This window comes from Pediculus humanus, genomic scaffold (assembly GCF_000006295.1).
Source record: "Pediculus humanus corporis 1103172107596 genomic scaffold, whole genome shotgun sequence".
Lineage (NCBI taxonomy): Eukaryota > Metazoa > Arthropoda > Insecta > Psocodea > Pediculidae > Pediculus > Pediculus humanus.
Window position 1 is genome coordinate 8612 of NW_002987210.1, and position 24267 is coordinate 32878.

At 28.1% G+C, this 24267-nt stretch overlaps 2 protein-coding genes across 2 annotated transcripts in view; both read left to right on the forward strand.

Moving 5' to 3' along the window:
* The window catches only part of Phum_PHUM232260 (testis specific leucine rich repeat protein, putative), a gene marked incomplete at both ends in the record, with an annotated part of 1675 nt that extends 946 nt beyond the window's left edge, over window positions 1–729 (forward strand). The window contains 3 exons of the mRNA XM_002425976.1: window positions 105–250; window positions 334–508; window positions 682–729. Coding sequence (XP_002426021.1) covers window positions 105–250; window positions 334–508; window positions 682–729 — 369 coding nt within the window. The remainder of the gene's footprint in view (window positions 1–104; window positions 251–333; window positions 509–681) is intronic.
* Window positions 730–9097: 8368 nt separating this feature from the next.
* On the forward strand, window positions 9098–23804 carry Phum_PHUM232370 (zinc finger protein, putative; the record flags this gene model as incomplete). Its single annotated transcript, XM_002425977.1, has 12 exons — window positions 9098–9190; window positions 9932–10165; window positions 10298–15876; window positions 16270–16426; window positions 16520–16708; window positions 16808–18250; window positions 18334–18594; window positions 18674–18820; window positions 19862–21667; window positions 21747–22010; window positions 22303–22649; window positions 22745–23804. 12 exons carry the CDS (start codon window positions 9098–9100, stop codon window positions 23802–23804), a joined length of 11580 nt encoding a protein of 3859 aa, XP_002426022.1.
* Window positions 23805–24267: the final 463 nt, after the last annotated feature.

The window sequence follows — 24267 nt, forward strand, 5'->3', positions numbered from 1 at the left end:
GATTGAAAGCATTTTGGGATGCACCAAGTCAAAACACGCCCGAAGATCGTGTCGCCATTGCTAAAAAATCAAGAAAATTAAAAAATGTCGATAGGAATAGAAAGGAGGAAAAGAAAAAAAATAAATTAAAACCTGTAAAATTATTTACAAACGATGGAAGACCGTTAAATATTAATCAAGGAAGGATTCCATTTAAATTAAACGATGATGACGAATCCGGTTGTAAAATTTTAGATGTTTCCGTTTATAAGTAAATTTTTTCTTTTGAAATGTAAAAAGAAAACCTGAATCGGGATTAAACAATTATAATAATATTGTTATTATTAATCGCAGGTACTTGGATACTTCTCTTGTTAACGTTGATCTACATCCAAGATATGTGACCATTAATATAAAGGGAAAAATATTACAAATAACTTTCGATGAAGATATTTGTGTTGATAAATCATCTTGTCAAAGATCTCAAACGACAGGTCATTTATTGATAACAATGCCAAAAGCTAATGCTGTATTAAAACCGAAACCACCACCAAAAAAACATAAACCTCAAATATCACCACCAAAATATTATGGACAATCCAAGTAAAATTAAATAACTTTAAAATCTTTTACAAAAATTAACAAAAATTTGACAATTTTAATCATGTTTTAAATTTGTTTTTTAAAAACACTTTTTTTCAGAAGAGAATATTTAGAAATAGGACCACCAGTCCCAGATATGGATTTTAGTAAAATAATTGAAAATAATAATAAAAAAAAATTTGAACCTAAAAAACCATTTTTAAAAGTTGAAGAAAAAAAACCTTCACCAGATTTTGTCGATAATTATGAAGTTCCACCATTAATTTAATTAAAAATGTATTTATTATTGGTTGCACATTAGTAAATATTATTCCTACACTAAATTTTAATAATAAATATATTAATCGACAGACATTTTAAAATTTTATTTTACTTTACCAAGGTTTCGAAAGGGTTGTTGTTGTATTTTTAAATTAGTTTTAGTTTATTAAATAAGCAGATGATTAAGAATTGGTCAGAAATGGTCAAATCTAACAAATTACATTATTTGAAATACAGATCAAAACAGAAAATATAATGCTGAGACAATATTTTTTATAAATTTTCATTTTTAGTTTACAAGCATGAACTTTCGAATGAGCAAATACATTTTTATTGTTAAATGAAAAGCAAAAACCTTTTCGACATGTTTAAATATTCATTAATTCTCTAAAATCACCTCATTTTAATTAAAAGGACAGAAATAAGAAGAAATTTGTGTAATTTTTTTAAAAATGTCTATTGAATTGACTGTATAATTTTTTATTATAAATTTCCTCTCAAATTCTAATGATATATAAATTAAAAAGAAAAATTTTGTGAATATTATATTAAATTCTTTATTATTTTATTTTCTAAGAACAATTTAATTTGAAATTTAGTTTTATTATTTCTATTCTCTTTTCTGACTATTGATTTTACATAATTTTATGTTTTTTTTTTTCCTTATGGACATATATATATATATTCTTATATTTTCAAAGTAAATAATTTCATTTTTTTTTTTCTTTTAAATTCTAAAAATAAATAATTATTAAATGTAATAAAAAAAAGTAAGAAAATGATTATTATTATTATTATTATTATTAATACATGTTTATAACACAAAATTCAATTGAAAACTAAATAAGCAAGTCCGTTTGTAGCTTCGATTGGTTTGGATGTAGGAAGAAGCACGTCATTGCTCAGTCACGACAAGTTTACACCTTTGAATCTTTTTTCCTTTTTCATGAGTTTTGTTAAATTATGTCAAACCATGCTTTTTTTTGTGCTTTTTACAAATAGATTATTTATATAAACAATTATTACCATCATTACGTAACATTGTATCGATTTAAAAAAAAAAAAAAAACATATAATTAAGTGTTAGGGGTAAAATATTAAAAATCCAAGGATACGAGGGGGATGATGATGATGATGATGATGAAAACCATTGCGGTAAACAATAAAATTAGGTAATGTATTTTATTTTTCTAATAAAAAAAAAAAAATTGCTCTTTAAAAAGAAAAAAAAAGGTAAAATCCAATAATTTAATAATATAATGATATTAATAAAATAAAGTAATATAATGTTGTAATAATATGGGAGGGGGAAGGGGGAAACAAAATGTAGTCTTGTAAATAAAAATTTAAAAAAAAAAATGCATTTTAAGGGGTTTAAGGTTTTGTTCTACGTTTGTAATTTTGTTTGTTTTCACGATTATTGATTATTGTTACATTTTCGACATTAATATTCTCGGGTTTGATAAAAAAAAAAAAGAAAAGATAATACTCCTTTCCCCATAATTATTTTACTATTTTTTAAATGAATCATTTAATAAATCCATTTTGAAAACCTTTGTCTGATTTATATCGTATCACCGATCACACCATTATAATATCGTCATATTTAAATTAATGATTTATATATTTGAATCACCAATTAAAAGTTTAATTTCATAAAAAACATGTTATATTTTACAATTGAATAGAAATGCGTAAATGTAAATGCAGACAAAAAAAAAATCATTGTCTCTAGGGAAAAAAAAAAAAAAAATGGCTCTCTCACTGCTATCATCAGTAGCGTTGTTTGTAATAAAAGAAACAATCAAGATAAATTTATTTTTTTAAAAATAAAATTAACTTATTCATCGCATAAATTTTTTTATATAAATTAATATATCAAAAATGTAAACGGGGGGATAAAATAATTATTTTTTTGACAAATTTTGAAAAAGATTTTAAATGTTTGTACATGACTACTTGTGGTACGGGAGGTACGTTCCATTGTTCTATGGATCATGAACGACAATTGAACGATATTTATTTTGATTCGGCAGTTTTAAAAAACCTAGGCCAATTAGAATTCTTTCCACTTGTGTCGCTGCATTCGCGCTTGCGCATTTTATTTTTTGCAGATGTTAGTAGCTTTTTTAGTAGTTTTCTTTTTTATATTGTTAAAAAAAAAATATATGAAAGTTATTCGTTTTATTTCTTAATTTAGAAACCTTAATTTTATTTTATTTTAAGTGGCTAAATGAGAGGTGCTCTTTTAAATTTTTTTTCTTTTTCTTTTTTTATTTCATGAAAAAATTCAATATACTACTACTATTTTATGGGGTATACATAATACAAAAAAAATTTTTATTGGCGCTAGTATAGCCGGTTACAACCTGAACTAAGTGCCTAAAACCCTGCAATTGGTTCCGTGAGTCCCGTTTTTTTAGGAGTTTTATTTCTTCATGGTGTATGATTTTTTTTAAAATGAATTTTTTTTAAATTTTTTTTTGTCTCTGAGTCTGAGCAATGTTATGTATAACCTCGCAAATATAAATATACATTTATATATATATAATATAAAGAAAATACGTATATAAACATACATATACACTTATAAATGATTAAGAGAACAAGAATGCTTTTAATAATGCTGCCGTGTTTCTTGAGTTTCGATTTAGGCATACAATAACTAAAAAAAAAAAAACAAAAAGCAAAAAAAATTTATAACATTTATGTAAGTACTAACCTTGTGTCTTTGAGAGCGGGTTCCATGTTGTTGAAACTCGGCTATATTTTAGCGTCTATACAAAAAATCTTTATTTCTTTTATGCAAGCCTATGAAAAATATTGTAGAAGAGGTTAACTTGAAACAAATGAACCTTTAGCATGTAAGGTTATTTGTTGTAGCCTGTGTAGATTTTTTGGCTTTGTAGATTATTTGTCTTGGATTTTTTATTTTATTTTTTTATTTTGAGGGTATAAAAAGTCAAGTTTTTTGGTTCAGTTTCGTTTTATGTAGAATTTTGAAAAGCTTTTTTGCACTTGTTTCACGACACGACACGACGCGACACGTTAGTTTATCTTGGCATCCTATCTTTCATTAAAGTCCCGGAAATGAATGCCTGGATTTGACAAAGATTTCGAGTAGTGTTAAACTGTAGAAAATTGCTATCAATTGCTTATAAGTAATTAATAATATTACTTTTGTTCTGGTAAAGAGAAAAAAAAGACATTCGGGAATATATGGATATATATTAATGTCTTTGTTGTAAGTTGCGTCGTCAAATTTTTTTTTTTTTTTTTTTCCCGTTGCAAGTGTACGTGACAGCGTGGTTTCACTGCCACGCCTTTGAATCATATTATTCAGTGCTGATTTTTTAATAATTTTTTTTTTTTTTTCTTTTTTTTTTAATAAATTATTAAATTTGGCTTCTTTTTTTTATAAAAATTTTCGGTTTTAATTCTTTTTTTCCGATGTGAGAGAGAAATTTTATTTTAAATCAATGGTTAATCATCATACAAAGACTTTATTATTATTATTTTTTTTTCAAGTAAAAGAAGTTGGCAATAAAGGTATTTCTATAACTAAAAAATATTATTATTATTATTATTATTGTAAAATTTAATTTTGCTGTTTTTTGTGGGATAGAAGTTATAAAATTGTATTTAATTTGAAATTACGTAATAATTTATTTTACATAGAAATGTTTTTATTTCAAATGTTAGTATGACTCTTTTGTTTTTTCCATGAAATGATACTTTGTTAATAATAATATTTTACATTAATTTATTGTTCACCTCTTTATTGGTTTTTTTTTGTTTATCACGTAGGTATGTTTCAGTAGTTTTCTTGGTTTTTTTAAATTTTACTTTTGATTAGAAATTGAAAAAATGCTTGCAAAAATTGTTTGGTCTTGTAGGTCTTTTCTCATTACCCCCCCCCCCCCAATGCTGTCAAAGACATCAAAAAATTTATTGTTTTACTTTTGTGATAAAAATAAATCAAACATTTCATCATTTGAATAATAATTTTTTTTATGTAATGTTTGATAACAATGTTTTAAAAATAACATTTTTAATTATTACTCTGTAATTAAAAGAGAAAAAAAGTATAAGATGAAGAGGTTTTATTCAGATTATTTACTTTAATTGGATAAATAATATTATTACATTTATTTCAAATGCCACACATGATGTTTTCTGTTACTTAATTTATTTAAACTATCATTATAAATTGTTTTTAGAAAACAATCAAAAAATGAATTTTAATGTGTAATTTTACAATATTGATTGATTGTCATAAAACCTGAAACCTTAATAATCAAGTTAACAAGTTGAAGTTGTACCTAAATGTTGATTGCATCTTATTCATACAATCAAATGATGTCTTATTTCAGCCATTAATTTTTTTAAAAATGATTATTATTATTTGTCTATTCCAAAAATATATTTTTTTTTTGTATTTGATATTAATTAAACCCTTAATTAGGCTTCTTTTCTTATGTATGTTGCCATTGATTTGAAATTTAAACTTGCATTTTTTATTTTTTATTTTAATTTGTAAGTAATTATGGAGGCACTTTGTCAATAATTAATATTTGTCAATGTTATTTATAATTCAAAGTAGTAAATAATTCAAATAAGACTCCATTTTATAATTGTTTTTCAGATGTTTAATTTAGTTTGTTAATAATTAAGTTTAAGAATTCTGATAAACTTTTGATTATGCCTAAAATTTTATATAATAAATATTTTATAAACAATTTGAGAAAATAATTCATCCATTTTTAGTTTATCATATATTTATAATAAACTAAAAATTATAAAAAATACTTATGAACTCATAATTATATTGATTTAATTTTAATTTTAATTTTTTGTTTTTGTTTTTTTTTTTGTTTTCAGTTTTTGCTGCAGATTCACTTAAAAATGCCAGGAAAGCCTGAAGGCAAGTAAAAAAAAATTTTTTTTTTTTTAAATTTTCACAGTATTTTTATAGATTTTTGCACAAATTAAACTTTATATAAAATTTTCACATCAGAACAAAATATTAGAAAAAAAAATATCAAAACTTTGAAACTTATTACACCCCTTTATTTACTGTTTGCTGTTGCAATTATTCTTTTTTTTTTTTTTTTGCCAATTGATCAACAGCAGTTTCATCCAAACTTTTTTTTTTTCTTATTAAGTATTGACTATTGAATAATTATAATCAAGCACAAACTTTTTGCTTTTTTTTTCAAACTTTATAAAAATTTAGAATTTTTAAAAAAAAATTTTTTCATTTGAAGGAGTTGAATCTTTATAAATTAAAAACCAAGTTTTTTATATTTTTCTTTAAAAATGTATTTATAAATTAAAATTCTTACGACTTTTAAGGTTTTAGAAAAAGAAAACCTTTTTTAATCCTGTTTTTTTTACAAAAAATTATAGCATGCTTTCAACATTGAAATGAAAATTTTTATTGAAAAATGTATAGAAATGACAGTAAATTGAATGAAATGCTTTGGATAATTTTACAAATTGACCGAAAAAAAAGAAAATGCAAGTTACAAAAAAAAATTGTTTTTTTTTTTTTTAAAAGTAACTTTTTATGCATAAAATAAATGTCACATAATTTTCGGTTACTGTAAACTGAATAATAATGAATCAAAAAGAAATAGAAAAATTAATTGAAACACAAAATATATATATATATATGAAAAGATCAGTTAATGTTCATACTATGTAAAATGTGAAGTTTAATAAAAACTTTTCAATAATAAATAAATTTAATATTGAACATGAAATTTTTGTTATAAAATGATAAATTAAGGCAGAAGACTTCAAACAAAAAAAAAAAAAAAAAAAAAAGAAAAAATAAATGAATTAAATGATTTTTTAAAAAATATATGATGGAAGCTTAATATTGAAAAAAAAGCATGAAACATTAAGACATTTTAAAAAAAAAAAAAAAAAAAAATTGGTGAGCGAGTGCTATTTATTAAAAAGAAATTAGCACATAAGAGTTAATTTAAAAAGAAAAAAAAAAGAAATAAAAATAAAACTGAATATCAAACATATTTGATATGTTAAACTGTATAACATGTTAACATTTATTACTAAAACATTTAAAACTTAATGTTTTGTTTATTACATTGTTGTTGTGTATTGTTACATAACAAAAATAATAATAATTATTAAACGTTAAAATCACAACAAACATAATTTGATGGATTCATTCACAAAAAACAAATTGAAACTTTATTTTAATATAAAATTCTAATAAATTACTGAAGGAAGTAATAGTATAAAGAAGTTTGACTGAAAATAAATATATGTCACATTATTGTGGCATATAATGACAGTAACCAAAAATTAAAGACAAAATTTAAAAAAAAAATCTTTTATTGAATTTATTCTCAAGTCAAATATCTTGAAATCATTAAGGCTTATAACAATGAATTTACAAGCCAAACATTGAAAAGATAATTAATTTTATATTATATATATAATAAATTATTATTTAAAACAATTTTAAATTATTAATACATAGTTTTGAATTTTTACAAAGAGCTAAATGGAGAGATTTTTTTTTACATAAAATACTTCAGAAGCATTGTTCAAAAAAGAAGAAGTAATACATATTGTATAAATAAAAGGGGAGAAAAAGAATTTTTTTTGTACCTTAAATCGAACCTTACTGCCAAAATGTAAATCATGAAAAGTGAGCACAAAAGTGCAGTAAACAAAAAAGAATATTTTGGTGATATTATTGGATATTAAAATTTCAAATGATATTATTTATTTTGAAATTATTGAAAAACTAATCTACTACATTTTGTGGATGTATTACTTTATTTAAAAATAATTCAATGGTTCATGTACAAACCAAGAGTATAAAAATGTATAAATTACTAATTTTTTTTAAATGAAAGAAAAAAAAAAGATGTATATATATTTTGCTACTCTTACTCATTTATATATTTGAGATATCATACTTCATCTGAGAAAAGTTATACTACATATAATATTCCTGCTTAATATAAAAGCATAAGTAATGAGCTTATATGAGCAATGATCTGACAGAGCACTTTCTGTGAAAAATTTTGGATGAAATAAGTTGTAAATATGAAAGCAATGTCAAGTATTATTTGAAGTACAGACAATTTATACAAAATAAGAAATATACCGAGAAAGAGCCTTTTTAAGTTTAATGTGAAAACTCAAAGGCATTATAAGGCAAACCTAAAAATATTATACAATATGTCTAAGCTCTTAATTTAACAATTAAATAACTTGCTTAGAATTTATGTTTGAATAAAAATTATTAAATCAATTTTATTGATTACTCTTTTTGAAAATATATATATATATATATATATATATATATATATATATATATATATTTGTAATAAATAGTATGATTGTAGCATTAATTTTAAATGCATAAATGAAATTGAAAAAATGATTTAAAACCCATAAAAATAATATAACAACTTAAGTTCAAATTACAATTTAAGTTCTTTAATATTGTTCTAATATTTATACAAATGACTACATTTTTAACTAAATAATACATCATTTTAAATATATATATCAAAAATATATTGCTATGATATTTGTAGCGACAATAGATTTAAAACTATTTTTAAAAAAAAATTTATTAAGAAAATAAAATTATTTCAATTTTAGAAAATAATTATTATTGATTAGAGGATTTATAAAATCCAAAGCATATTAATAAAAAAAAAAATTTATGAGAAATATACTATATTATACTTAATATAAAGTATAATTAATGTTTTTAAAAGAGAAAAACACTTTGATGTGTTTTAAAAAAAAAAAAAAATTATGGTTGAAACACTGCTGAAATATTTTAGCCATTGCAGCGATACGCATATAATGAATTTTTAATATAAAATATATAATTTTAGGATACTTAAGTCTCTCTTTTTTTTTTTTTTAATAATATATGTATATATATATAAATATATCATTTTATAACATATATATTAGTAGGATTTATTTTATGGCGTTTTATTACAAAAAAAAAAAAAAATCCACAAACAAGTTTTACCAAAAAAAAAAAGGATCAATTAATTAAATTTATTTGAATAAATTTTTTTTTATTTTTTATAATTATTTTATTTTTTTAGAAAAAGAAAAATGTTGCGTGAAATTGAAGCAGATGGAAAAATTTTTGCCATTTTTAGATTTTATGATAGGAAAGATAAAAAAGAAAAACAATGAACAATCGTTAGAAAATCAACTAAATAAATTTTTAAATTTAAAATCTATGATAATTGAAAAAAATAGTAGACACAGTTGGGATGCCATTGTCAAAGTGGAGGAAGTCATTAAAAAACTCATCGAAAAATTAGATTATAAGGTAAGAAGACATTTTGTGTCATTCTATCATTTATTTGTTCAAATGTCCGAAAAAGTTGATTAGTTTCATGGGGAAAAAAAAACAAAAAAAAACTTTAAATTACTTGTTTGGGGGGGTTATTACGTCATCGCTTTAATTTTCCAAAATTTGGAAAATGAACAGAGAAATAATGATTACAGAAATAAATTTCATTTTCAAAGTTGGAAATTTATTTGAAATTGTTTTTAATAACACGTATAAATTTTCATTCTGCTTAAGCAATTTTTTTTTTTTTTTTTTTTTTTACACTGAATCAATTATTGATTATTCTAATATGCAAAATAATAAAAAAAATAAATTTAACAGTTGCAAACTATAACTGAACTCAAAATTATATAAAAATTTAATTTAATTTTAAATAAATCTAAAAATTACAATTTAAATTTAAAAAGGCACTAATATTATTTGTGAACACTTACGTTTTAATAACTTTATTTACATATATATATTTCCATCGAAAAATTATTTTCTAAATATTTTTTAAAAAAAAAACTCAACCCTAATAAAACCTATTCACATAATTTTATTTGAAAAAAAAAGAAACTTTTGATTTACTTAAAAATTATTGTCTGACTGAATGGCTATTTGATTAGTACAAAGCCTAAAAACTTAAACGATTGTATGTTGATATTTTTAATTAATTACAAATAATTAACTTTGTGTAAAACCCGAAAGTAAATTCAAGTCATTACTTTGTTGCAGGAAGAATATAGTCTGCAACCCAAAGTGTCCGCTGAATATTTACATAATCCCATAAGTAATCAGGTAATTTTGGAACAAAAGACAAATCAGACGGCAATACTTTCTATAATTCCTTCCTCCACGACAACAACGATTTCCGTTGCAAATTCTTCCGGGACGCCTCATATAAATACGGTTGACTCAAGACCCCAGGACTCGGGTAAAACCACTGTTAATTCGATTAGGGAATCACTCGTAAATCCAATTAATAATAATAATAATAATAACAATAATAATGTAAGTAGGAATACATACCTATGTAAAATATAGATTTTTTTTTTTTTTTTTTTTTGGGAAATTTCATTTGGGACGTAATTAATGTTGCAGACGGACAAACAAAATAAAAAAACTTCAGATGAAAAACAAACGGACTTTAAAAAAGACTTTGATGGTTTTAATGTGACGCACGAACCCGATACGTTACAAAAAATTTGCAGAAATACCGAATCAAATTATTCTTCCGAAGATTCGTATAAAAAACCATCCAACGTGGATTTATTAACGTCAAGTCGAGAAAAACTATTAAAAGCCTTGCAAAAACAATTGACTCCCGTTCAGAGTAACCATCACAAATCCGATTTATTCTCTACAGAAAGTGTCATTTCGAAAATTAGTGGTTCACAAAGTATTAGTGCCTATAACTGTTTAAAAAATTGTGATTATGACAATGAGAGTGAAAATAATTTAGAAAATGGTAAAAAGTCGAAAATTGAAAGCGTTAAATCGAATAGTGATGATGTAAGCACAGATGACAAAGACTCCATTAAATTTGGTGAAAATGAAAAAGAAAGTGAAAAATTGAGTCCATTTGTACAGTTTCATTCTTCGGTTTCTTCACATAAAAAACACAAATCTTACTCGCATGCGAAAAGTGATTCGATTAATTTAAAATCAAAACAAAAATTAAAAGAAAAATTATCAGCCGATATTTGCGAGGTACATAAAGTACCGGGTAAAAGTATTGGTGGATCTTTGAGATCATTAAAAGACAAAAAATTTTCCGATGCCGATGAAGATGATGAATTAATTAAACAGGACAAAATTTGCGAATCTGATGGGAATTCTAATGACACTGCGGAATGTTTACAGAGTGCGTTTCAAGAACACGATAACAAAGATAAAATAATCGTGAAAAAACACGACATTCGGCCGACTCAAAAGGATGAAAAGGAAAAAGAGAAAAAATTAACGCATTGCGAACGAGAGGGTGATTTGGATTCACAAAGAAATAAAAAAGAAAGTAATCATCATCATCATCATCATCATCATCATCATAAAGCGGTCGAATTTCGTAAAAATGACAAAAAAAATGATAAAACGAGTAAAAAATGTCACGTGAAAACGTCAGGATCAAATAGTATTAATGATAAAGAATTGATAGAAGCTGCCAAAGAAAATTATAAATCTTTACCACCTAATCTTTCGAAAATAAATACGACGGAAAAGAAAAAATTTTCCGACTCTCTTTTACTTGATTCCCTCGAATCATCTCCGGGTGTGAATGATTTGAATAAAAAAGACATGATTGATGATACCTTAAACCGTGTGGAACAATTTACGAACAAACTTGATTTTATTTCTCAATCTAAAACGAAAACGAATAATTCAAGTCATACTAATAAATTAATACACGAAAAGTGTGGAAATGAATGCGATGAACCTCCTACCCATTCAGTTCTCACTGATGCCATTTCAAAAAAATACACGGATTTAAGTAAAGATTCGAATACGAAAATAATAAATAACAATTTGAAAAAAATGGGAAATGTGAGGACTGCTAAAGATGAACAGTATTCAATACGTCACGGGGGTTTAAATGCAGCAGTGTCAGAAAATAAAAAAAATTTTAAAGAAAAAAGACCTGTTTTGGATTTACCTTTGCCGAAATTTGAACACAGTTTCGAAACGACGACGGATTTAATAAACAATCAAAAGTTTTCAAATGCCGGAGATAAAAAATGTACGAAAAATAAAAAACTTATACCAATAAATTCTTGTTCGACGGATTTGAAAAATTTGAACGGTTCGGATACGAAATCTCCAAAACCACTCAATTGCCGTATAAATACGAGCAAAATGTCGTCGTTAGATCCAAGGCTATATCATTCTGCTTATTTCGGTATTCGAAACATTCGTAAATCTGATCAAATCACTCAAAAATGTTCTTCGCTAAACGAGAAAAAAAAAACATCGGATTCATGTATTGTAAATATTTCAAAACAAAATCAAGATACGACCGTGTCTCATAATAATAATAATAATAATAATAATAATTCAAATATTAAGTTTTCCAACGCCTGCACACCGCATACGGAACCGACCAATTTGAATCATCACTCCAGTAAAGAGCCTCTGGAAAATAAAACATCTCAAGATTATTCGACACCCAAATCATATGCAGAATACAGACGAATAAATTTAAATGAAAAAGGGAAAAACGCTGACCAGTCGTCGCAGTCGGAAAAGAAAATTAAAAACGAAACGTTTAATAGTAAGAAATTAAATGGTGCAAGTGGTACGATGAGAAAAAAAATAAATTTCAAAAAAAAAAAGAAATATAAAAAGTATAGAATAAAAAAACAAGAAGGTGATGATACTTTGGCTTCAAAGGCAGAACCGTGTAAAATTTCTTGTGATAATGATGGTGCAAAAGATGGCGTCGAAACGAAAAAAAATGAATCATTTAATAAAGAATTAATTTCACCGTTGGAAAATTTATACGAACCGGAAACGTTGCCGAAATACAATCAAAACCACAGATTGAAAAACTTTAAAATTCCTAAAAGGAAACGTGGGGTTAAAGGAAAAGACGGCGCGTTCGTTAAAAATGATGATGGAGTGAAAAACAAAACTGAAAAAGGTAGCACGGATTTCGATTCGAACGTAAACAAAAAAGAAATTTCTTCTGCGACTGCAAAGGCATCGAATGTCATTTCCCAAGATGAAAAAAACAATAAGGAGGATCTCCCGATGGATAGTCTTACAAATAAGTCCGAAAAAAACATAAATAAAAGTTCTAAGAGTAAAGCAGAAGAAAAGAAAATAGAAAATAAAGTAAACAATGCAACCTCGGAAATTAACGGTTGTAAAGAAAATTTAAATAAAAATGTAGACGAACCAGAAATTTCATTCATTAAAGAAATCAAGACTGAAAAAAAAGAACGAGTCGAAGAAAACGGGGAAGAAAATTTTCTTCCCACCCGAGAAAATCCTTTGAATAAAAATGATGATCCTTTGAATAAAACCAAAGAACTCGATTTGAATAAAGAAATAACGAAAGAAATTCTAGAAGCTTTCATTGTAAAATCTCTAGAATCTGGAAAAGGAGAATTATTGTTGGCTCAAGCAAAACTCTTTGAAAAATTATCAAGAAAATTAAATTCGAAAAAGTTGAAAACGATAAAAAAAATAATAAATTCGGAAAGCGACAGTAGTTTTTCATCTGATTCCTCGTCGGAGTACGAGGTTAAGAAAAAAAAGAAGAAAAAATCATTTGAAAAATCTATGAAAAAAAGGATGAAAAAAACAAGGAGAATTCGAAAAATTCAAACAACTTCCGAAAGTGACAATGTAAGCGAAGAAGAAGAAGAAGGAGAGGGAATTTCAAACGGAAAAAATTGTACAAACGATGAAGAAAAAGATGAAAATTCTGGTAAAGTAATACCTTGCAATAATAATAATAATAATACCGTGGAAAATGAAATTCTAAGCGACAAAGATTCGGGTTCGAATTTCGAAAATACTGAATCGCACCATTCAAATATTGATGCTGGAAAATCTGTGGATAAAAATGGAATCGAACAGAGCAAAAGTAAAAATACATCAGAATCCGATAGCGGAAAAATCAGCCTGGAAATGACGGACGAAATGAAAAAAATGAAGCAAGGTTCAAAAGGTAAACCTAAAATGAAAACGGAATTGGATAGACTTCACGATGACATAAGGAGCATGTTTATTTGTTCTGATGTTCTGACGGCTACGGGTTTGAGAATGTGTCGACTTATAAAAGAAAATGAAGAAAATATTTACAATGTGGACATGGTGAAAGAAAGTGCGAAAATGGTAGAAGAGGAAAATGTGAAAAAAATTAGAGTTCGTAAACGAAAGTCTAAAAGAATTAAAGAAAACGAAACGGAAGACGTGTATTTAAATTTGGAAAATCATTCAGATGATCGGATTTCCGAAGAAAGACTTTCCTCGCCTCTCGAGGAAAATTTAAAAAACAAAGAAAATGACTGCACGGGAATAAAGGATGGAGAAACTTCGATTTCGAAACCCATACCTCTGTTAAAAGATTTCAAAATTCGACCCTGCGTAGTTTTACACAAATTAAACCTGAACGATTTCAGGTACGGATTAAAGGTTTCCAAAAGCAGCGTTGTTTTTGTATCGAGTCCCGGTCACAATGTAGCCGTGAGAAGTAGTAAAAAATTAAATTTTAGAAAAGTTCTGGAAAAGAGTGTGTACCTGATGAGAAACGTGCGAAAAGTCGAAAGGTTAAAAAATAATAATTTGAGGAAAGGATACAAGCGAAAAAATTTGAATGAAATAATTGGAAAATTGCCTTTGAAAATAGCTAAAATAAAACACTTAAATTTTAACGATACCGGAGCGGAGTGTAAAAAAAAACCGGAAACGAATTCATCTCCTGTCGAACCTTGTACGGATGGTATCATAAATTACGCATTCGAGAAGGAAAAAGTTTTTTATTCGTGCAAGCTTTGCCTTTTTGCGGGTGAAAATATTACGATGCACTATAAAACATTTCATCCCGAGTCAGAGGTTCTCATTTCCAGACTTAGTAAAGCGGAAGCTCTTAAAGCAATCGAAGATTCAAAAGTGAATAATTACGCAAAACATCAAAATTCTACCGCCATTTTGTCGAACGGTAAAACTAAATCGTATCATTGCAGAATGTGTTTGGAAAAAAAAATTTCGGATATCCGTGGGTTTTTGTCTCACGTGTCTGATCATACGGGAGAATACAATTATAAATGTCCTGGAGAAAATTGTACCGTCGTGTCATCATCTTCCGGTAGTCTTAAACTTCACATTTTATCCGTTCATCCTGATGGCAGGCATGACTTGTACGGTAAAATTACAAAAAACGTTTCGGTAAATTACGAAAATGATATTTTATTCGGATACATGTGTTCGGAGTGTAATTTCGTGCAAATAATATTGGAAAATTTAGAACGCCACGTACAAAAGTATCATTCGAATGATAAAAACGTTAAAATTATTAAAATTAACATGTCTGCTAATTCACCTAAAAAGGATTTTACCGTGAAAGAAAAAACCAACGAATCAAAAACAACGAACCCTCTGGAAAATAACGTAAGAGCTCCAGAGTCGAATATTGAACCTGAAAGTTTACAGGGTACGAATGATGGAAAAGTTAAAAAGAAAAAAAAGAAAAAGAAAAAACGGAAACGGAAAGACAGGAATTTGAATGTTGAAATGGTTGACGGCGTTAATAATAATAAGTTAGAGGAGGGTGATGAGGGTGATAAACCGCCTAAGAAAAAAATGAGGTTGGCAGAACCGCAGGAAGGTTTAGTCCTAAACAAAATTCTGATTAAAAATAATAAAATATGCAATGAAAAAGGAGTTTGTGGAAAGGATGGAGAGGTGGCTAATGTCGAACCTGAAAAACAAATTCCCAAGCGCGACGAAACGTTCAAAGATGGCAGCGCGGAAAAAGTTTCTATCAAAACGGAAAATGGTGACTGCGAGAAAAGAGATTTGGAAAAAAATAAGGAAAAAGTTATTTCGAATATTTTACCGGATAAAACAATTTCGAATTCTTTTGAAAAAAATTCCGAACCGTGTAAATCTTACCCGACAAAGTCGTTAATGGATAATAATATAAAAGTTTTTGGAGTTGGACCTTTGGAAGCTTTGGTGTAAGTAATCAAAAAAAAAAAAAAAATTGAATTTTTCAATTATTGATTGATTGATTATTAGTTTATTGAAAAGCTTTTGCGGCGGCGGGAAAATTTTTGTTTTTTTTTTTGTTTCTTAAAATTATTTTTCTGTATATAATTAATAAATAAGCAGATTGAAAAATTTATAATAAAAATTTAAAAGATGAATATGAATGACAATTTTAAATTTTTAAATTGTCCAGCTTATGATTTTATTTCTGTAATATTTATGTCATCACTTTTTTTAATTGATGATTGATAAAATTATCAAAAAAAAAAAAAGGGGGGTCAATGAGGTTTTAAGAAAAAAAGGTTTTAATTTATTTTCCTTTTTTTTTTGTGGCACGCATTGAAAATCGTTTTATTTTACAGGTCGAAAAATTCTGTCATTTCTTATGTGTGTAAGTCGGAAAATTGTACATTTTCTACTAAATTAGTTAATCAATTTAACGAACACATACGACAACGTCACACGAATGTCGAATGGAATGGAATATGTAACATATGTAAAATCACTCCGCAGTTAAAGGTGTGTGATGACTGGAAAAAAAAATCTAAATGAAATTTTTTTTTTTTTTTTTTTTTTTTTTCATTACTTAATTACGAATTTAATTATTTTCAGGATTCGACGTATAATTTAATACATGCATTCAATCATTTACAATATCACGAAAGGCATGAAATATTAGGTAATAGAATATTAGAAAAAAAAGTAAATTCCCTGAGAAAAAATGCCGATGAAAAATTAGAAGTTGAATCATGTTCGAATGGATATCCTTACCCGAATTTTTCATCAACTTCTAAAGAACAGGTTTATATTATTTATTTAAAAATATTTTTTAATTTGGAAGAAATACCTCCTTTTTTTTATATGTTGTTATTATTTTTTTTTTTTTTCCCCCTCATACAGGGAAATTTGTCTTCATCCGAAAATTTAAGAACTTGTCTACCAAGTGTTCCTCTATTAAGAGTTAGAACTTTAGTGGGTGATCGACTTTCCACTCCGCGGGAAACAAGATATAGTTTTATTAACAATTCTACAGAATCCAGTAATTTGTATCATGAAAGAAATAATCCGCTAGCAATGTTTACAATAGAAAATGTAAGAAGTTTAAATCCAAGAAGTAATCCGGAAGATGTGAATTTGCAAGTTGACGATTTTGTTGTCGTTGGTAATCAAGAATTATCCGTGGAAAATAATGACGTGTCGAAAAGTTCAGTGATTGTGCGTTCGCGTCCCACAAAAAAAATTGCTCTTTTGCCCGATTCTAACGTTCGTTCGATAGAAGTTAAACAATTGCAAGTTGTCAATACTTCGCCCGTGGTAATAAGTTCGTTATCGAAAGTTGCTCCATTTCAATTTGTTTCGGCATCGGCACCCTCAAATCCACCATATTCTACCCAGCCTTTGCTTGGCTCATGTCCACCCCCGTTATTACCTGTTTCTAATGCTGTAGTTTTACCTTCCTCAGGCTCCGATGCTGTACCTCCTCCAGCATCTAATGCTGTAATTATACCTAAAACCGTTTGCGGAGCTCCTTCCCCTTCCATATCTAACCCTTTGAATTTATCCGTATCATTACCAATACTACCCTCTTCCACTATATCTAATGATTTAATTATACCCACGGCGACAATATCGAACGTGCCGAATTCTACCGGGGTACCCGAAAAAGTTGTTTGGCCAACATCCGTACTTACATTACCGAATACCGGAATCCCTACAGTAACCGCTAACATGTGCAGCCTTAAAAAGCAAAATAAAGACAATTTAGGTATAACATCATCATCTGCGGAGAGCATTCATGCCGAATCGACGATGAAAGGAAGTAATAATAAGCAATCGAAACGCGTGCGTACCAAAGTTTACAAACCTAACGCAGAAGTAGTACCCTCAACGTTAAATAATGAAGAAATTGAGCAAGTTAAACAAAAGTCATTGGGCGGTGCACAAAAACTTAATCCGCCGGGATTGGGAAACAAAAGTGTAAAGAACTCGAAAATTTATAGAGAAATGCTAACAAAAACAAAACTGTGTCATCTTTTCAAGTGCATGGCGGTTGAGTGTAGTTTCACGTGCAACAGTGAAAGTGTTTTCACGCAGCATATAGGTTTACACGAAGCTCAAAGACGAATGAAAAATCAAAAACCGAATAAAATGAAGGAAGTGGAATCTTTGAATAAATCGAGGAAATTTTGTTACTGGCATCAATGCGCTTATTGCTGCGAAGTACTTTCTAATTCCAGTTCGGCTCTCAGTCAGCATATTTTAACAGATCACGGACATTGCATATATCAATGTCCATATTGCTTTTACAGAGCGATATCTAAAACTTACGTAGAAATACATCAGGTATTATTTATTTAAGGTTTTCATTTACTTTTTTTTCTTTTTGTGGAACTAACATAAAAACCTCGTTTCCTTCGGATTTTTAGAATTTAGTTCATTTTCAATTCGATGAAAATCGAATAATTTACAAATGCAAACAACTTTCAAAGACTCCCTCGCTGACGTCAGTTTTGGAAAAACAAGGAAGGAGACAAAGCGTGAGGCCTTATCATTGTGATCAGTGTGGGAGTAAATTTTACATAACCCAAGAATTTATGAATCACATGACGACAGAGCATCAATCCGTAACTGCTTACACTTGCCACATTTGTAAAAATTTGTGCTTTAAAGCTGATAGACTGATAGCCGTAAGACATTTTGAAAATGTGATCTCGTGAAAATTTCGGAAAAATTTTTAACTGCATTTTTTTATTTTGGCACTTTCAGCATTACAAACTTCATTCCTACAGCACTTACCAATGCGCGTATTGTTTACACGGAACCGAAACGGAAAAGGAAATGATGTTTCATTTGTGTAATTTTCATTTTTCACAACCGCCATACATTTACGTTAGAGTTTTGGCTGATAATATGGTAGGTAATAAACCTAATAATAATTGAATAATTTGGCACTTATCATGTTTGGTAATTCCCCCCCCCCCCATTGCCGAAATTCATTCGAAAACTTTTATTTAGATGAAATAAGGAAAATTGTTTTGTACACTTTCAGCTGTATAAAAATAATAAAAAATTTATTATTTGCTTTTTTTTTTTTTTTTAAATTTTTAATTGAATTTGATAATGAAAATATTTTTTAATGCCTTTTGGGTTTTTTTCATTTTTTTTTTTTTTTTTTTTGCTCCTTTGCCACAGACCGATGCCGTTCTCAAAAGGCCAAAAATTAAAAAGGTATATTTAAATTAATTTTTTTTTTAGGCTATGATTGCTTTTTGTTTTTATTTTTTTATTAATGCCAGGTATTACGATTATCCTTAGATGATGAAATTGTAATTTTAATTTTTTAATAATAAAATATTTAAATAATAATAATAATATCAATTTTTATATAATAATAATGCTTATTATATTCATTTTAAACTCATTCATTAGAAATCATCGAGAATTATTTACATTTAGTATAATAAAATGTCGAATTAATATTTAATTCATTTTTTATGATGATAATGTAAAATGCATGTTATTAATAATAGTAATAATAATAATAATACTTGTCGTTGTTGTTCTTGTTGTTTTTTATTTTTAATGCTTTTTTCGTATAAAAAAATGAATTTTTTTTTTATTTAAAAAGAAGAGGTCAAAAATTTTGTTAACCTCTTAAAACTCATAATTATTTTTTGGCCCTTGTTGTTGTTGTTGTTGTTGTTGTTTTTGATTCATATTTTATTTAATAAATTTTAAATTTTTAGAAACCTGGTGGAAATCAACTTGATTCGTTGAAATTAATTTATTGTGAAAATGAATCGTCTGTTTCTGGGAAAATTGAAGATGCCGACCCGGAGGATGAAACGATAGTAATTTATTTTTATTTTTATTTTATTTTTTTCTGTTAATATTTAAATCCGAGTTAAAAACCATTTTGATTTGATTTTTTTTTTTTTTTTTTAATCGTTTCAGGAAGGGTCTTCTAATAATATTTTATCATTTGATCTTTCTTCGATAGTCGAAGAACTCGGTATTATTTCTGAAAAAAATTCAAATATTAACGAAGCTCCTCTCATTAAAGAACTCGCATCCATCACTCAAAAAAGTTCTAAAAACGTGTCGGTGACGAATTTGCTTCCGAACGCACAATTTTCATCGGAAAATGAAACTTCGGAAGAAAATTGTTTTGTTTTGGTATCGTCGGGCGTGTCCTCGAATAAAGAACGTTCGGAGGAGAGAGATATGAGTGTACCTTTAGGTCAATTAACGTTAGATGTGGTCTCGTTAAATAAACCGAATGCGGGAATAAATAACAAGGGAATGTCGAATTCATTTGTAAAAGGCAACGAAACGACTAACAAACCGGAACAAAAAGAAACGTTTGTTTCAAATAAACCCGTACCTGAAGAAACAAACGCTCGTTCTTCATCTGAACCTTTGGTGTCTGCAGCTTTTCATAAACTGCCTCCGGTGGTTTCAAATAAAAAATATTGTTCGAAAATTAATACTTATTCAAACGCGGTAAAAAATAGTACAACTACTGGTACAACTGAAGAAAAAAATAATAAAGAAATGGGTGTCAACGTAAAAAATATTAGAAAAGAAAATACGATGAGTATTTCTTTAATGAAAGAAAATGCGCCGGCTTTGTCAATAAGTACCAGCAAAACAACAGCATCCGAGAAAAATGTTCATTCCAAAAAAAATAAAAGAGATTCTTCTTCTTCTTCTAATGTAAACACTAATGAAGATTTTGAAGACGGCAGTCATTTATTAGAACCTATTATAACAATATCAGAAGTTTGTTCTTTATCAGGCAAGTCGGAAAAGTCAAAGGAAAGCGTGACAATCAAAAAACCTGATACATCTCCTTCGATAAGTAATGCGACAGAGATTTTAAAACCTCCTATAATTCGTCTTAAAGATTTCTCTTTAAACGAAGACAAAAAAAATACTGATAAAAATGAAAGAGAAGGTACGGGAGAGGAATCAAGTGACGACGATAAGTTTTTAAAGGAATCGGTAAAAAGTCCCGAAGTTATAATTATAAACGACAACGTTTCGAAAGAAGTATTGACTGTCACGATTGATTCGGAAGAGGAAAATGAACAGGACAAAAGTAGTCAATTTTCCAACGGAGAAAAAAGCAAATCATCTCAGGTTCAAAACGATAATACCATAAGGAAAGAAATGGAAAAATTAAGAAATCAAATGAACGATGAAACCGATTGTCTTTTGTTTGACGACGTGGCAACATTTTCCGATTCTGTTACGAATAAGAAATCGGTTAAAAAGTCACCCGAGATTTCTGAAACTGTACCTGAACTTCCAAAAGATTCATCAAGCTCTCTTAAATCCAAACAAAACGCAAATAACACAATTGAAACCAAGTGCGAAACTAAATCGAAGGGATGTTTGACTCCCATTGAAGAAGCCATTTGTTCGTTGAATAAGAAATTAGAAGAAGAAGGGGAGAAACAAAAAGTCGAATCAAATTTAAAAGAAAAAAGAACAAAAGAAGCAGGAGAAGAAGGGGAGGAGGAGGAAGAAGAAGGTATTAAAACTATTCCGCGAACTCGTTCTTTTACCAAAGAAGAAGCACGAAGAAAAATAAGCGGGGAAGTTGACGTCAGTGACAGCGACGACAGCAGGCATGGAATGACGGAAGGTTTTAGAAAAAAAGTTAAAAATTTCATAACGGATTTGTCTGGAAAAGAACTTTTCATTTGCGGAAATCAAAAATGCGGTTTTACCGCGGAAAATTATGGTGAACTCAAGGTAAGGAAACTTTTTAACAGAAAAATATATTAAATTAAGTTACTCGGCGATAGTAATTGTGTTTTTTTCACCATTCTAGGATCATTTATATGTTTGCGATCTTTCTCGTGAGTCGTCCATGCTCATGTGTCCTCATTGTTCGAAACTCATTAGGCAATTTAACACATATCTCGACCATTTAAAATATCACGGTGAAAAAAAGTTTTCTTGCGGATTGTGCGGTTTTGCTTCTGCGGGTGAATCAAGTTTGATGAGACACGTCAAACAAAAACACAAATGCGGGTCGTTGAGAAGCGTACCTATGGATCCTTCAAAAGAAGGATATTTAGTTTATTATCCTAAGGTCAGTTCAATTTAACAACAATTTTCTCTCCACGATTTCGGTATTATGAAATTGTAAACACGTTTTTATTTAAATTTTTTAGAATTATAAATTAGAAAAACAAAATTTCGAAGTAAATGGATACTCTCCCGGAGACGAAGATAAACTTCCATTACAGGCTGTGTACCAAGTAAACGTCACATGTGCGAAATGTCCCTATTTCACAAAGGTAAATAATTTTTAACAAAATTGAAATCTTTTGTTTGTTGTTACTTTTTTTTTTTAAAAAAAATTTTTTTGTTTTGTTTTTCAGGTTCGTAGTAATATGGTTCGCCATTTGAAAATTCATTTAAAATCAGAAATAGAAGGTGTTGTGGTTGTGCCTTCAACAGCTCCAACGAATCCAGTTCCATGTTTAGACACCAAAGAAAAAATGTTTGATAAAATGACTAACTTAGCCGCTAGTTCTCAACTAGCACAAGCCAAAGAAAAGACTGTTATCGAGGCCTTAGCTCCTGAAGAAGAAGCCAAGTTACCACAATTTATTGCCGAACAATTACGTTACAAGTGTTGCTTACCCGATTGCAACTACATAACCGTCGACGACGGTATGCTTAAACATCATATAAAAGCTTTACACGATGAATTAAACTGTTACAGGTCGGTTGAAAGGATTTCATTTATCTTTAAAAAAAAAATTTTTTTTTTTTTTTTTATTAATAATAATAATCCGGTACCTTTTTCCTTTTTTTCAGTTGTCCGCATTGCGGTGATACGGTTAATGCGGATGTTCGAAATGTAACGTTAGATAAAATAGGATATCATTTAAAGTTACACGATGGAAAATTGTACAAATGCGCTCATTGTAATTACTTTCATTATCAAAAGGCTGTCGTCGAAAAGCACACACTCGAAAAGCATCCGGAGAAAAGGTATTACGTTCACACGGTACGAGAGCCAAAAGGAGTCAAAGGAGATTCTTCGTCGGAAGAACCACCACCATCACCGTTCACGGACAACGTCGCGTCCAAAATGTGGAAATGCGGACTCTGTACGGAATTCCAAAGTTATTCTAAAATGTCGGTGTCGGAACATTTGGGAAAAATACACGGTACTAAATCGAAATACAAGTGCCAGTTGTGCGACACGAAATCGAATCACTATCATTCCTTTTTCTCACATTTCACTTCGAAACACGCGGGTGAAAAAGTTTCCTACGTTCGAACAATAGAACAAGTGAATTTAAACACGGCGGATTCTTCGGAGTCGGCGAACGCGGAGTCGCCCTCCGACCGTTTCGACACGACTCCCTTGTGGCAACGCGGTGCTCCCAGAATTCGTCACATACGAGGGATACTAATAGAAGAAGAAGAAGTGAAAGCGAGAAAAAGTAAAAAAGTCAACGACGATAAAGAGGGTGAATCGGAAAGCGCGGAAGTCATGGCCGCGGGCAACGCTTTCTACTACTGTCCCCTGTGCAGCAACAAAAAAGCATTTTACACGAGAAATCCAGACTGTTTTAGATCTCACCTGTATCAAGAGCTAAATTATCAACAGTTTGTGTGCACGATATGTAGTAAAATGTTCACGGATAAAAAAGACTATGAAAAACACCACGTGAAAAATCACGGAGACAAACCTCAATCGTTTAAAAGAACCAAAGAAGACAGTGAAATTTTATTTTGGGTCGATAAAGTGATAGCAAAACAAAAAGAAGAAATTGAAAATAAGAAAAGACTTTTAACTAGCGGAAACGACGAGACTTTAAGAGAAGAACAACAAAGAGTGCAAAAGAAAAGGAAAAAATCTGACTGAAACATTAATAATTGTTTATTTTTTTTCCCCCGCCATTTTTTTTTCTCTCCCTTTCATCCCAATGTAAATAAAATAAATAGTATATAAGGAATAGTGATTTTTATAGGATTTTTTTTTTTTTTCAAATGTTGGCAGCTCGTTGATGTCAGCAGCCATTGTTTGGCGTAACGTCGTAAATTATTATTAATTTTCTTTATGTAATTTTCCTCGTAATGTAAACGTTATGAGAATTTTTGCATGAAATTGTAAGAGACGTAGAAAAAAAAAACATCACTACAAACTAGTAAGTAAGTAAGGTGATTAAATAATTTGAAAAAAAAAAAAAAAAAGTCTGATGAATTAAATCATTTTAATATTATTTTATTTATAAAAAAAAAAAAAAATAATTTGTAAATGAATTCAAATTTTCATTATAAGTTATTATAGTAATTAATTACATAATAATAATAATCACGCTTTTTTT